Here is a 15,527-nt window from a genome sequence, read left to right on the forward strand (position 1 = left end):
AATCTATTTATTGGTCTAGTAATATGTTAGGTCAAAAATACTTTAAAACAAACGCAATGTCATCAAATTTTTATTTAAATAATTTCGTTTTATTGATTTTTTGGAACAAGGTGAGGTTTCTAACATATTATTTCAGAAACAACAAACTCACATTTTTCTTATTTTTTTATGAATTCATTATTGTTTTTAATACAGAGGGTCAGAGGGAGTATCAATATCAATTAAAATCAAACTTATATTTTATGTTAAATTTTAAAAATAATAACTAATGTTTTTTTGTTAAAAAGTAACATAATAATTTTCAAAATTAACGTAATAATACTTTTAAAATAAATATTCTTTCATTTCTTATTTCTATATATTTTAAAATCTCATTTCCACAATTATCTTTTCTTTCGATCTATTTTCTCTCCATATTTCACTTTTAATCCAAACAAAACACTCATATATTAAAAAGTAATTACTTTGAGTTTCTTAAAGTACACTTATAATTTATTAATTTTTTTTAGAAGTAAGAGAGCAGCATATCAGTTGAAATTTTACACTTCACCCACAAATTTTTCTTTAAGTATGTTTTTAATTACAAAATAATAAAAATCTCTTTCATTATTTGTTATTAACTTTTTCTAAAGTACTAATAAAATGAATCACGTTGTTGAATTGGACGAGAAAGAATCACATTGACCACGAACTTCAACCTTTTCTTTCTGAAGATGATTTGCAGTTTAGGCCTTGAATTAATTTGTATTTACATATTATTCCAGCGTGCGAAGCACACCTCATATGTCAAGCGCTGTTATAAAAGCGGCGTCGTACACTAACCATGGTGGGAAGCTTCAAAATTCAAAGCTGAGTGAGTAAAATTACGCTAAGCATTCCATTTCCCTCTAAAATGGCGTCAAGTAAAATGAGGGTGGATGAGCTTCGAATGGAGCTTCATTATCGTGGACTCTCCATCACCGGAACAAAACCCACTCTGGTACTCTCTAACTAAAATCACACTCTTTCACTCTCTCTCTCTCTCTCTCTCTCTCTCTCTCTCTATCTCTCTGATACTTCCATAATTCCAGCTGCGTAGACTTGAAGCTGCTGTTCGCAAAGAAACTCGAAATGAGACGAGTGAACCTGATGCTAGTTCCCCTCCTAGAACTAGAAAGAGAGCTAGGGATTCTCAAAATCATGATTCTAATCACTCCCAAGAAATCGAGATTGCAGAGGAGGCAAAAGAGGAAGCGGTGAAGATGGTGACCGCAACCAAAAAGGGCGTGGCAATTCTCGATCAGTATCTTCCGGATTCTGTGAAAACGCACTATCATGTTCTGCGACTGGTAAGTTTAGTAACAATTGTGAGGCTCAGTTATTCTAACATCCACTAAAATTTTAGAGTAAAAACATATTTTTGACATCACTATTTCCTTGAACAATGTCTTGCTTCAGGATTAAAAACGTATTTTTTTAAAAAATGAGAATATATGTCTTTTTAATTTACGGAGCCAAATACGGTTTATTCAAATTTCAGATGTTAAAAACATAATTAAACCTGATTGCAATATTAACTTAGCAAAGTTGTTTTTTGTTGTTATTGTCGTCTGTCATGTGCTATCATTTTTCTGATTGGTGGTGGTTTCTTAGTGTGTTTGGGGCTCACGTGTTTTGGTACGCTTTTGAACAATGCAGGGTGGTGATGTCTATGATGCCATGTTGAATCAGACAAATGTCAGGGACAACAATAACAAGTTCTATGTGATTCAAGTTCTTGGTTAATTTCAATTCCATCTGCCTATTGATGATTTATGATAGCTTTTTGTTGATGCGTTGATGTATTGCATTTGTTCTTTATAGCTGTCGAATTTTGATAAACTTCTTTATAAGCATTTGCAGGAAAACAAAATTAGAAGTAAAATGTATTGAGTTTATCCATTAACTAAAAGCTCCTTAGGAACCTTATCTTTTCAAAAGTTAAACGAAAATGCTTTTATGAAAGTTAAGTACGTTATTTGATTTTAGCTTATACAACAGTTCAGTTCATTTTATTTCTTATTCTCTTCCAGTGCAAGTGCTTACAAAAAATTTTATCCTAACAAAGCCAAACAATAGTTTGCAGGAGCTTCTCTCTCCCCCACAATTGTGGGATTGCTTTTTATCTTTCATTTTGGAATATCAGATGATTACTTGAGAGAGATATGAAAATTTGATATCAGTTATCTCCAACTCAACTAGTTATGAAAATTTGTTGCTTGAGTTGTAGAAGACTTGCTTTGTATAATGCTTAACCAGCAGCCTTTTCTCTTTATTGCACCGGTTCTTCTGACTGTGTATATCAAATTATTTTTTCAGAATCGGATAGTGGCGGTGAATACCTTGTTTACAATAGATGGGGAAGGGTAGGTGTAAAGGGCCAAGACAAGATACATGGTCCTTACAAATCATGTGAGAGTGCCATTCAGGAGTTTGAACAAAAGTTTTTAGCCAAGACCAAAAATGCTTGGTCCGATAGGGATAGTTTTGTTAGCTATCCTAAAAGTTATGTTTGGATCGAAATGGACTACAGTGGCAAGGAAAATGAATCTACTGTGAGTATGGGACTCTATTCCTCTTGCTGTATTTTCTTTTGCTTCATATAACTTTGGTCCACTTGCTACTGATAGTGAAGTTAGTTCACCGTGTCTTGTGTATAAAGGCATTTATATAGACTAAACTTCCCTTTTTTCATTCTATGGTAAATTGTACTAAGTATTTTGTTTTACTTGGAGTGTTAATGGTGGATTGGGACCAAAAAGAGTATAAACTAACTTGATCGGTCATTTTAAAGACTTTGGATCTTGTTTTTAGGTTACTGAAAATCCTGGTCGTGCTTTAGGAAAGCAGCCTATGGAATCTAAACTTGAACCACGTGTTGCAAAATTTATATCTCTTATTTGCAACGTGAGCATGATGAATCAGCAAATGATGGAAATAGGTTAGTTAGTTATTGCTTCTTTCCTTCAGGTCGGATGAGTTACGCCATATGATTCAAAAGCATGCTTGATATATTCTGTTGATTAGTTTAAAGCAATGATATGGTTTCCTTTGATTTGTTAAACAATTGACAGTCAACACTCATTTCATGCATTTGAATTCCTCATTCTAGAATTGTGATATAGCCTCATTCAATATTCTTGACGTGCATTATTAACTGTGACATCTTTCCATCAGGGTACAATGCAAACAAGTTGCCCCTTGGAAAACTTAGCAAATCAACAATTTTAAAGGTAGGCCTTTGGGCATGTAGTATTTGTTTATTTCATTTCATATTCCTATTAAAAGTCTATCACATACACTCATTTCTACTTTTGGCATTGTCATGTTGGAATCAATATTTGTTAACATCGTTGAGCTTTTATTATTTTTCCTTTTATATTTGGGTAATTCAAGGTATTCATTTGTACAACGATCCTCAATTTTCATATATTGTTATTAAGAAGCCTTTGGACTTCAATTCGCTACATTTTTGCTTTTTAGAAACTAATAAATACTAAGAACATACAAAACACAAGTTCATTTACATCTTTACACCTTGATCATAGTGCAAAGTTCTCTTGGGCTGGGATTTGGTTGTTTTCATCTTTTTGCGAACTGCTACAGCATTTCAACTTTCATATCTTGTCTTCTTCAGAGATTAACTGTATATTTTGTGAACTATTAAGGGCTACGAAGTTCTGAAAAGACTTGCTAATGTGATTGATAAAGGTGACAGGAAAGTTATGGAGCAATTAAGTGGGTACGGAATTTGATGTTCGTTTTTATTTTCCTCGATGTCCTATGCTTTACTTTTCCTTTGGATGCTTGCATTTTTTATTTACTTTTGAATGAGATGTGTGCTGTTTACCTATAATATAATTCATTTTCTATTACTTGAGGTTGGAATTTCTTGCTTTAAAAATATTGGAAAACTATATTTTATAATTGGTTTATTTTCTTGTTGCAGAGAATTCTACACTGTAATTCCACATGATTTTGGATTCAAAAAAATGTGTAAGCTGTCTCTCTCCTTCTCATTCATCTTAAGAACATGTGCAAAGGTTTATTTCATAATGTTGCTAAATCATAAAAAGATCCTCTTGGTGGCTATGAACTCTCTCTTTTTTAGAGGAATACTAACATGAAAATATGAATATGGCAGCTGTTTTTGTAATTGACACCCCTCAGAAGTTGAAACGCAAGTTAGAAATGGTAATCCTTTTTTCCCAGATGCATTTGTTGATCTAGTTATTTTAGTTGTCTATAGATTATGATAATTATTTTCTTACATTTTGGATGGTGGATTCTCTTACAAGGATTGTTATATACATAAATCATGTACTTCCATTTATGACATTCCTTGGTACCTTCCTCTTGTCCTCTTAGGATCAACTTCTATCAACTCCTTACAATTTTTCCAGAAAAAGAAACTTATAACTTTGTTTGTTTAACCATTGACATTAATTGATTCCTTAATCAAAGGTTGAAGCTCTTAGTGAAATTGAGATTGCCACAAAGCTTTTGAAAGATGATGCAGAAATGCAGGTATCTCTATTTAATTTTCTTCTTGTAGTTGTCCATATCTGGAATTTTTTAAGTCTTTTCAGTGTTTTTCCTGGGATGCTTATGTTAGTTATTACAGTTATGTTAGGCAATTAAAGGTGTACGTGCGAAAGAATAAGAAGGGAGGAAATAAGTAGCGGGAAAGGTGGTTAGTTGTTAGAAGAGAGAGAGGGAGTATAAATAACAAACAAAATAGGAGAGAGGGGTATCAGATATTTTACTTTTGGGAATAGACTGGGCATTTTCCAGTGGAGGAAGGGAGGCTTCCTTGGGGATACTTACCTGTAAATTCTGTTTTTCCATACCTTACAGAATTAATGAAATACATATACATTCGTCTCTTTTCTATTGTTAGAGTGTTGTGAGAGAGGAGATTCATCTGTTAAGGTTCCCTGCATAAAGGAACCTAACAAGTTACCATATCCGTGTCTCTTTAAGCTACAAGGATAAATTAAATATCTAACGAGCTCCATGCCTATGATATAGGCTGTAGCTGAAGTTTAATTATGGAAGATAATATACTCATCTTTTTTCCTAGCAATTAGGAGTTATTATTATTATTATATCGTATTCAGAATCAAAACATAAATGTGTACTGCTGAGAAGAATTTTCTTAGGCGATTCCAAGTATTCAAACAAAGATTTCAAGTGCTATAATGGGTGCTGAAATTATGATGGAAATTCTAATTCTTTAACATCAAGATTAAACTAATTTACAAAGTATGATTAGGATATATTTCATTTGTCCTCGGTACCACATATTTTGAACAAGATATTTTATAGTTGTATTTTTAGATTTGGTGAAACGGCGACTGATGTCCAATATTTATCACATCAAACAACCTTTATGGACTTGCTTTCTCTGGAAAATATGTATTTGCAGTTTTGCACCCATTTCATGAATTTATAGATGTAATGTATTATTTAGCACAATTTTGTATATCCAGGAAGTGCCCTTTTGCAAATAATATCCACTTCGCCAATGAATGAAAGGCATTCTTGTTTTGTTTGTGCTAAGTATTTCCTTCAATTTTAAAAAGCCACCGTTTTAGGCTCATTATTGTAATTCTGGATTTGCTGTAGGGAGATCCACTGTATGCTCATTATCAATGCCTTCATTGCGAACTGGCACCTGTTGAATTTGGTTGCGCTGAATTCTCCATGGTAAACAACTATGCCGTCTTAGGGCTTTGTTGGAAAAATTAAAAGGTTATTCCTATGATATAAAAAAGCTGAGAAAGGAAAAGTGAATTCTAAATGGTGATATAATTTCTTTCCATCTGACATGAAATATATTTGTGTTCCTTAGCGTAAAAATCATTCTCCAAAATTGCTTACTTCAGTCCTTAAATTTGACCTGTTGCTGGCGCTTTAGTTCTTGATCCTGTCAATATATCATCTTGTCCCTTTTGATGTCACTAGATTGAAGAGTATATGAAGAACACTCATGCAGAAACACATTCAAACTATACTGTGGACATTGTTCAAATATTTAGGGCATCAAGGGAAGGCGAGGCTGAACGATACAGAAAGGTGACACTTTGGCTAACGATACAGAAAATTGTGGATCTTTCTCAAATTTTTTTCTACTAGGAATATATTTTTTATTTAAAAGTTTGTTTCGGTTTATGATATAACGTCTATATTTTGACCTTGTACATTGAGAAAATTGCTTTTTGATTGTGTGACAGTTCGCTAGTACAAAAAATAGGATGCTTTTGTGGCATGGTTCTCGGCTCACAAACTGGACAGGAATTTTATCTCAAGGTCGTTTCTTCTCTTATTTGTACAGTAGTTCTTTGGTTTGTGAGCATGTGCATATGGAGTATGGATGTTATATGTTTTGATGCATCATTATCTGAGTCTGAGATGGACATACCATTGTCAGGTTTACGCATAGCCCCTCCTGAGGCACCTGTAACTGGCTACATGTTTGGAAAGGGGGTGTACTTTGCTGACATGTTCTCAAAAAGTGCAAATTATTGCTATGCTACTCGTACGGCTAAAGATGGCGTGCTCCTTTTATGTGAGGTTGTTTCTTGTTTAATGAAAGCGTTGCTACATTACTAATATATGTGCTCCCAGAAAAGAGGACTGAAACTCCAATAATCAATTTAACCAATTGTTGTTACTTGTCAAACATGATTTGACAATTATAACAGCCCGAGTTCGAGAAATTTGCGCTCTTTTTTATGGTATGTTTCTGGAATATAATGAGAATATATGCAAGGTTCTATTTAGAAGATCAATCTTATAATATACTTACCATGACTTAATTAGCAATTTAGTCCTTTTATCCGAGGCTTTTGAATAGTTTTAGTCTCTATATTTGCTTTTGACTCCTAATATTTGTTAAATAGAGTCAATGTGATCCCTTTCATTAATTTGGTTTTAACGTCGTTTGAAAGCTGACCGCATGTCAGTCTAATAAAAGGCTTAATTTATAATCTGATTTCTATAATTAGGCCTATAATTCATTTTTTTTTCCTATGTTTCTCTTTCTTCTCAATTGAATCCGCAGATTGTTTAAGTAGAGATAATGTTGTTAGTTCCTTGAAATCAACCTTAAGGAGGTGATCACATGTGAGTCTAAACCCTCTTCTCTCTCTCCAACACCTTCTTTGGTGACACAATTCTACCAAGATCATCTCCTTCATATCCAAGTTTTTGTTTTTGTCTACTGCATCGTAGGAGAGATGGACATATGAACCCAATTGTGGTTTTTGGGTTCATTCTTAAGATCTCACGCTGATAGAAAAAGGACCACATTGTTTTTATGTAAAAAATATAGGGATTTAATTGAGTTAGAAGAAAAGTATATGAACAAAATTACTGTGTAAGCCTTTTATTGGACTGACACGTAGTCATTGTCCAAACGATAATAATGCCAATTTAATGGAAGAGACCATAATGACTTTATTTAACAAATGTAGAGACCAATTTGAATCAATGGTCTAAATATCTGAATCAAATTATTAACTATGCCTATTTACTATTGATCAACTTCTTCAAAAAGTTTGATTTATATTAACTTCTTTACTGTGCAATATGTCAATATTGATCCAATTATCTAGTAAATATTCTCTTATTTGCTGTATTTTATAGGTTGCACTGGGAGAGATGGCTGGGCTTCTAAATGCATGCTATGATGCCGATCAGTTGCCCGAAGGAAAACTGAGGTTTGTTCTCCAATTTTTCAACTATCACTCCTCTCTCATACAGGCACATTTATTATTATTTATTAAAATTAGTTTAAGATCAACTAAATTGATTATAAGACCACTAAATAGGGAGCGGTACCTAACAGAAACCATAACAGTAAAAATGGAAGAAAAGTAATCTGTATAAAAATCAGTCTATTATTCTCAAAATGATTACATCATATATATACTGTGCAAAAGGAACGGGTGTGTCCTTAAATCTTGGAGGATAAAAGCATATTTTGTACTATCTATTGACAGCTCATTGTTGTTCTAGAATGTCCACTAAAACAGAAAAGATTCCTCTGCTATGCTACCATTTTGTTATTGATTACGTGGTATTCAAAACAGAATTATAAGGTTTTTCTATTAGCCCCCCACAAGCTGGAGGTGCAAAAATGTTTTGTAATTGCAGCTTGGATAAGTTTAGCTTGAAGGAATGTGGAGGTAAGGCTTTTGTGAAAATATCTGCGAGCTGGTTGGCAGAAGGAACAGGGAGTAGTTTCATCAAGCCTTCCTGGGATTTTTCACGCACAATGTGACAGTCTATATCCAGATGTTTCGTTCTTTCATGGAATACGGGATTGGCAGCAATGTGAAGGGCACTGTTATTGTCACAGTAAAGTAGAGAAATCTGAGAGGGGAAAATATGTAGATCTTTGAGCAAATAAATGATCCATTGTAACTCGCAAGTAGCGGAAGCGAGGGCTCTATATTCAGCCTCGGAGGATGATCGCGACACAGTGGTTTGTTTCTTGGTTTTCCATGAGATAAGCAAGCTTCCAATAAAAAAATAATAACCCGTGATGGAACGTCTTGAATCCACACAGGTGGCCCAATCAACATCACTAAAACCAGAGACGTGAGTAAGACAGATTCTAGGGAAGAATAGACCTGTACCCGGGCAACCTTTAAGGTAACGAAGAACATGCATGGCCGCAGCATGATGAGCTTTGGTGGGCTTGGACATGAATTGACTCAGTTGTTGTGTTGCAAAAACAATATCAGGGCGAGTATTTGTCAAATAAACCAATCGGCCGACAAGGCGCCTATATGGCAAGGGATCATCAAGATAGCCAGAAGCATCATTGTGAAGCCTAAGAGTATTGTCCATTGGAGTGGAAGAGGGTTTGCAGCCAAGCATTCCTGAATCCATAAGCAAGTCTAAGCAGTACTTGCGTTGACAAAGTGAAATCCCTTTTGAAGAGTGAGCCACTTCAATTCCTAGGAAGTACTTGAGCTTTCCTAAATCCTTGATATGAAAATTGCTGTGAAGGATCTGTTTAATGTGGTTGATTTCTTGAACAGAGTTACTAGTTAGCACAATATCATCCACATATATTATCAAGGCAGTAAAAACTGAACCATGCTTTTTGGTGAAGAGACTATGGTCAGCATGAGCTTGTTTATAACCATATGTTAACAACAAATTAGATAACTTTTCATACCATTTCCTGCTTGATTGCTTCAGCCCGTAGAGGGATTTGCGCAATTTGCAGCTTTGACCAGAACGGTATCCTGATAATCCCGGTGGCATCTCCATGTAGACATCCTCCACAAGGTCTCCATGTAGGAAAGCATTACTGACATCTAATTGTTGGATGTGCCAGTGGTTGATAGAAGCTAAGGCAAGGATTATACGAACAGTGGTCATTTTGACGACTGGGGAGAATGTTCCGAAATAATCGATGCCTTCAATTTGTGAATACCCTTTTGCTACCAATCGCGCTTTATAGCGCTCTATGCTTCCATCAGGTAACCTCTTGATTTTGTATACCCACTTGCAACCTATGGGTCGAACAGAGGGAGGAGTCTCAACCACATCCCAAGTATGATTCAACTCGAGGGCTTTGATCTCACATTGCATGGCGTCACGCCAACACTGTAGCTTCACTGCTTCATAGAAACTGGCGGGTTCACGCTCAGAAGATATGGCCATGAGAAAACGATGATGTGAAGGGGAGACATTGGTGTATGAGATAAAACTTTGAATCGGATGTGAACATCTTGTGGATGATTGTGCAGACTTAAGGGAAGGAAGCTTGTATTGATATTCAGAAAGGTATGGAGGAGGATGGGTGTCACGTTCTGAACGGCGCGGTGGTGGGACAGGAATTGGGGTTGGTGTGTGGCGGGTTTGGATTTCTGGTGAAATGGAATTAGGGTTGGAGGTTGTGGTTTCAGGGAAAAGGGAGAAACTTTGTTCTGGGAAAGATGAAGACGTGTTTGGGTTGGGGCGTTGAGTTTCTGGTTGAGTTTCTGAGGGTTTTCCTTGTGGTGTGGATTGAGAATCTGGGTTTGGTTCTATGGTTAAGGTATGTTGGGTTATAAGTGTAGGGAGTGAGGGAGAAGTGTGGAAAGGAAAAACTGTTTCATGGAAAATAACATTTCTAAAAATGAAAATTTCTCTTGTATTAATGTCTAGAATAACATATCCTTTTGTGCCATTTTGTAAACCCAAAGAAACACCTTTTCTAGATCGAGGTTCAAATTTATGAATTTGATTGTGAGTAGATGCAAAACATAAACAACCAAAGATTTTGATCATTGAAAAATCAGGCGGAACTTTATTTAGAAGTTCAAAAGGTGTTTTGTATGAAATGATGGGTGAGGGAATACGGTTAATGATAAAAACAGCATGTTTGATAGCATAGGACCAAAAATTTGATGGGATTTTGGATTGAAACATGAGGGCCCTGGCAACATTGAGAATATGCTGGTGTTTGCGTTCCACTCTCCCATTTTGTTGAGGTGTGTAAACACAACTAGTTTGATGTATAATTCCTTTAAAATTGAAAAGGTCTTTTAGAAAAAATTCCGGTCCATTATCGGATCGGATACATTTAATTGTGGTTTCAAATTGATTTTCAACTAAGTTAATAAAATTTTGTATATGCATTCTCACTTCACTTTTTGATTTTAATAGAACAACCCATGTGTATCTACTAAAATCATCAAGTATAGTGAGAAAATACTTGTGCCCATGAATAGATGTTTTGGAAAAGGGGCCCCAAATATCCATATGAATCAATTCAAAAATTTTAGAACCTCTACTAGAGCTAGGAGAATAAGGCAATTTCTTTTGTTTAGCTAAATGACAAATGTAACAGATTTCATGAGAATCCTTTGAAATAAAAGGAAATTGTTGATTCAAGACATTAAGACGGCTACTAGATAAGTGTCCTAATCTAAAATGCCAAAGGTTGGAGTTATTGATGGTGGTGGTAGTATTGTTGGTAGATGGGTTTCTTTCCTTTCCGATTATCAAATGAAAAAGTCCTTCCTTTAAGTTAGCTGAACCAATCATCTTCAATGTGTTCATGTCCTGTATTTGACAAAGAATATTAGAGAACTCATTTGAAAAAATTATACGGCAAGGAACAGTAGTTAATAATTTAGGAAGAGATAATAAATTAAAAATAAAATTTGGAACAAGAAGAACATCATGAATAATGAAATCCGGAGAAAATTGTATGCTTCCAGATATATGGGCCTGAACAGTAGACCCATTTGGTAAATTGATGTGTAATGGCTGGATTTCAGAATACTCAAAAAAATGATCTAATGAAGTTGTGATGTGATCGGTGGCTCCGAAATCAATTACCCATGGTGTGGTGTGTGAAAAATTATTGAGTGTATGTGCGGTGTTAATGGAAATAAACCTACTGCCAAGACCAGAGTTGTGAGATTGGTTTGGATTTGAGTGAGTGAGATTGGCCCTTGAAGGGATTTCTGAGTTTCCCCCACCAGATCCAGAAGCTTTGTTAAGAAGACTCATTAGTTGTTGGAATTAGGCCGTAGTAATGTGAAGACCTTGGCCCAGAGTTGAAACATCTTTTCTTTCTCCTTCATGAATTAGGGCCGGCGCAGCATCTGAAGAGGAAGATGCAGTAACATTATTCACGTTGCCTCCGACAGTTGCGCCGCTGCTACCAAAGATGTTCCTGTTGTTGAAAGGGCGTGGTTTTCCTGGATATTTGGGATGTCCAGGGGGATAGCCAAATTTGGTATAACACACATCACTATTATGTCCAACACGATCACAATGGGTGCACTTTGTCGGGTTGATGTTGTTTTTCTGGAAGCACGAATCAATAGTGTGTCCGAGGCGGCCACAAAATTCACATTTGCGAGTTGGTTTTGTCCCCCCTTGTTGTGGATGGCCTCGACCTTTACCAGAGATGACATTGATGAAGGGATTGGTTTCCATGGGAGAAGATGGATGATGCTGTTGGCGCTCATGTTGGATGATCATGGAGAAAACACGATTAGCAGAGGGAAGAGGGTCATGTAATAAGATTTGTGAGCGAACCATGGCAAATCGATCGTCGAGCCCTTTCAGAAAACGGATGATGAAGTCCTGTGAATGGTAGGTGCGAGCAGAGCAAGATCAAGGTGTCAGAGTTCGGTAGTTGTCCAACTCTTCCCAGAGTGATTTTAGATGGGTGTAGAAGTCGGTGACGGAGAGCGCACCTTGTTTGAGAGAATAGATTTCTTCCTGTAACTCAGCGACTCGAAGCAAATCTCCTTGAGAAAAACGCTCGTGAAGATCAGTCCAGACATCAATAGCTCGTTCGAAAAACACAACACTTTGAGCGATTGAAGGAGAAAGGGAATTGAGGATCCATGACATTAAGAGAGTGTTACATCTTTCCCAAGAGGGGTATAAGGGATCAGTGGGTGCTGGGATGGGGATGTTGCCATTGAGGAAACCCATCTTGTTTTTAGAGATGAGGGCCATTCGGAAGGAACGAGACCATGACTGAAAGTTGTTGGCCGAAAGAGGTGGGGAGACCACAACAGATGAAGGGCTCTCACTTGGGTGTATGTAGAAGGGGCTGGAAGGATTTTGGTTGGGATCAACAAAGAGAGGAGGTAGAATATTTTCGTCCTCATTTCCAGAGGAGCCTGAATCGGCCATGAAAGAGGTAAGCTAGAAAAAGCTTGAACCTTTAGAGGGCTCTGGTACCATAACAGAAACCATAACAGTAAAAATGGAAGAAAAGTAATCTGTATAAAAATCAGTCTATTATTCTCAAAATGATTACATCATATATACTGTGCAAAAGGAACGGGTGTGTCCTTAAATCTTGGAGGATAAAAGCATATTTTGTATTACCTATTGACAGCTCATTGTTGTTCTAGAATGTCCACTAAAACAGAAAAGATTCTTCTGCTATGCTACCATTCTGTTATTGACTACGTGGTATTCAAAACAGAATTATAAGGTTTTTCTATTAGTACCCACGACTTTTGATGAGGCTGGCATGGATTTCAATCAGTGATAGTGTGTAACAAACATTTTTCATTGTAATTCAATGACAAAATCTATATTGATCAATTGGCTTATGTAGTTGACCAAAATAAAATGAATATTTATGCCTTCATCTAAGTTCAGTTAGTATAACAAGTTTCCAGGGATCCTAGATCCCTTTTGACCCCACAATAAATGCACTACTTTTTGCTTTACTAGTTAAGTTTATATACTTTGCAATCTCATCCTGCAGCACAAAAGGATTAGGAGCTACTGCTCCTGATCCCTCAAAAGCACGGGAACTTGAAGATGGGCTCGTAGTTCCCCTAGGAAAGCCAGAAAAAAATTTATGCCTCAAGGTATGCACTTTAACATGAAAGTTTTTTTTCTTTTTTATTAGCGGGGAGGTTTGTTGTTGATGATTGTCATGATTTAATGCTTCATATTTATTCTCTACCACTTTGTATTGCAGAGCGAACTACTGTACAATGAATACGTTGTTTATAATGTAGAGCAGATTAGGATGCGATATATTGTTCACGTAAATTTCAATTTTAAGAATAGAAGAAGTTAGCGGCTAAATGATTACAATGTTGTTTGTGTATTTTATCATTTTCTGGTTCGCCTAGCCAATCAACAATCATTATTGATGTAAATTATTCCGAGTCAAAGGTTAATTGGTCGCTCCTTTCTTATCTTTAGTAATAGTTTAAGCCAAAAGAATCAAATGGAAATTAGGATGACAAAATTAAGAAAGGTAAGGGATACAAATAAAAACACTAAATAGATTTTGATTCTTCAATTTCTTTGCCAGTTTTAGTTATTGTATTCTTTTTATAAATAATATGCTATTGGGTGATGATGTACACCTCCTTTTCTGTCATAAAAATACATGCTTTGCTTCTTTCTACTTTTTTACTTTACTATGTACAACAGCTTTCTACTCTTACTAATTGTTTATCCTCACGTGCATAACATATCTACCACATTTATATTATATACTAGACATGGCATTTTGTTATTTTATATGTTAACTTCTTTTTGTACACTACACAGCTAAGATATTAATTTAATCCTATAAAAGACCTTTTTTAGGATACTACATAAGCAAGGTAAATATTAATAGACAATAATAATTGCTTTTATTTTCAAAACTTATTTAATATGTAGATTTTCAAAGGGTGAAGTTGATAATGTATTTTTTTTCTCCATATATACTCACTTAACTTTACTCATTTAAGTTTGTAATATTTAAGTTTGCATCTCCTTTGAATTGGTATTTGGAAAAGGAAAATTTTTGAATCAAGTTTTGAATGACTTTCTTATTAACTTTATATTATTAAACAATACTTTACATGAACCGCGGTTTGAATTGTTCTTACAAAACAAAAATCTTCAGACGTTGATGATTATTCAGAGATAAACTTTAACCTTTGTAATTTGTGCTTCTCTGATTGTTCATCTTTTGTAATGAGATGAAGTATTTTTTTTTTAGTTCTAATATTTCACAAGTTCACGTCTCGTTTAAGTCTAAACCAAACCCTCCAAATAAAAAAAAAAAAGTGGACTTTAAGTGAATGAATAATGTACTTTTGCGATCGTTCAACAAACTTACATAGTCAATTAACATTTTTATTATACTAAATTCATTTTTCAATTATTATAATTACCCATTATTTATATTCTACATTGTAATGTAATGGTTTCTTAAGGGAAGGTAATATTTACACCCATTAGAAATAATGGTAAAAGAAATTAGTTTGAAGTTGAGTATTTGCATAAACACGTTGGTAAATGACAAAAAGAAAATCCGATAAAATATTTAGCATAAGATTATAATATTTACTTATATACGTCTTTTCATTTTTCCAAGTACTTGATTAATTTAATGTTTAAATATCCTTATTTTAATATCTGAATATCTATATTTATTAAAAGTTTCATTTCATAGTCTAATTTTTATTATTTTAAATTTGTGCTGGTATCTTGGTGTATTTAATTGATATTTTAAAACATTTATTTTATAAAAATGTGTTGTAGTATTCAATTGCATTTTTTAAATATTAAAAATTATTTATGATATTACTTTTCTTTTAGAAAATTAAAACGACGGCATTTAATTGAACTTTTAAAATACTTAAAAAAAAATAATGCAAATTTCAATAGATAATATTGTTAATTGAATTTTTATAAATTTAGTGTCTTTCTATTTGTGTGTATGAAAATCTTTCCAATAAAACAATTGTTATTAAAAATTCTATGAAAAATAACAAAGGAAAAGGAAAAAAATAATAGAAAAATATGTCAATTATTTTTGTTTTTATTTTAAAAGTAAAAAATTGTCGATAACTTCTTTCTTTTAATGGATAAGAAAATAAGTGTAAAAATTTGTACGTGAAAATTCTTATTAAATATTTATATGAAAATAAGTCAATATATAAATTAAATTTTATAAAGCAACTTTTAAAATTAAAATTTATAAATATGTTTTTATTAATGATTTGATTAAT

At 34.3% G+C, this 15,527-nt stretch overlaps 1 protein-coding gene across 2 annotated transcripts; it reads left to right on the forward strand.

Moving 5' to 3' along the window:
- Positions 1 to 818: 818 nt before the first annotated feature.
- PARP2 (poly(ADP-ribose) polymerase) lies at positions 819 to 13,921 on the forward strand. Of its 2 annotated transcripts, XM_088096910.1 has the most exons (17): positions 819 to 979; positions 1,071 to 1,328; positions 1,678 to 1,759; positions 2,338 to 2,573; positions 2,833 to 2,959; positions 3,196 to 3,251; positions 3,687 to 3,760; positions 3,968 to 4,014; positions 4,163 to 4,212; positions 4,483 to 4,545; positions 5,647 to 5,727; positions 5,986 to 6,096; positions 6,255 to 6,330; positions 6,452 to 6,594; positions 7,669 to 7,742; positions 13,271 to 13,376; positions 13,490 to 13,921. In XM_088096910.1, the coding sequence occupies exons 1-17, from the start codon at positions 893 to 895 to the stop codon at positions 13,589 to 13,591; spliced, it is 1,773 nt and encodes a 590-aa protein (XP_087953036.1). In that variant the 5' UTR covers positions 819 to 892; the 3' UTR covers positions 13,592 to 13,921. The 2 variants fall into 2 exon arrangements, with proteins under 2 accessions (XP_087953036.1, XP_087953037.1); XM_088096911.1 differs by lacking the exon at positions 4,483 to 4,545.
- Positions 13,922 to 15,527: the final 1,606 nt, after the last annotated feature.

This window comes from Vigna umbellata, chromosome 8 (assembly GCF_029865625.1).
Source record: "Vigna umbellata cultivar VRB3 chromosome 8, Vumbellata_1.0, whole genome shotgun sequence".
NCBI classification, from domain to species: domain Eukaryota; kingdom Viridiplantae; phylum Streptophyta; class Magnoliopsida; order Fabales; family Fabaceae; genus Vigna; species Vigna umbellata.

What these genes read in the sequence shown, in the direction of transcription:
- PARP2 (XM_088096910.1), top strand. Translation starts at nt 893, where the DNA reads ATGGCGTCAAGTAAAATGAGGGTGGATGAGCTTCGAATGGAGCTTCAT. An exon ending in ACTATCATGTTCTGCGACTG is followed by an intron (nt 1,329 to 1,677) that starts GTAAGTTTAGTA and finishes TGAACAATGCAG; the next exon opens with GGTGGTGATGTCTATGATGC. An exon ending in GCGTGCTCCTTTTATGTGAG is followed by an intron (nt 6,595 to 7,668) that starts GTTGTTTCTTGT and finishes TGTATTTTATAG; the next exon opens with GTTGCACTGGGAGAGATGGC.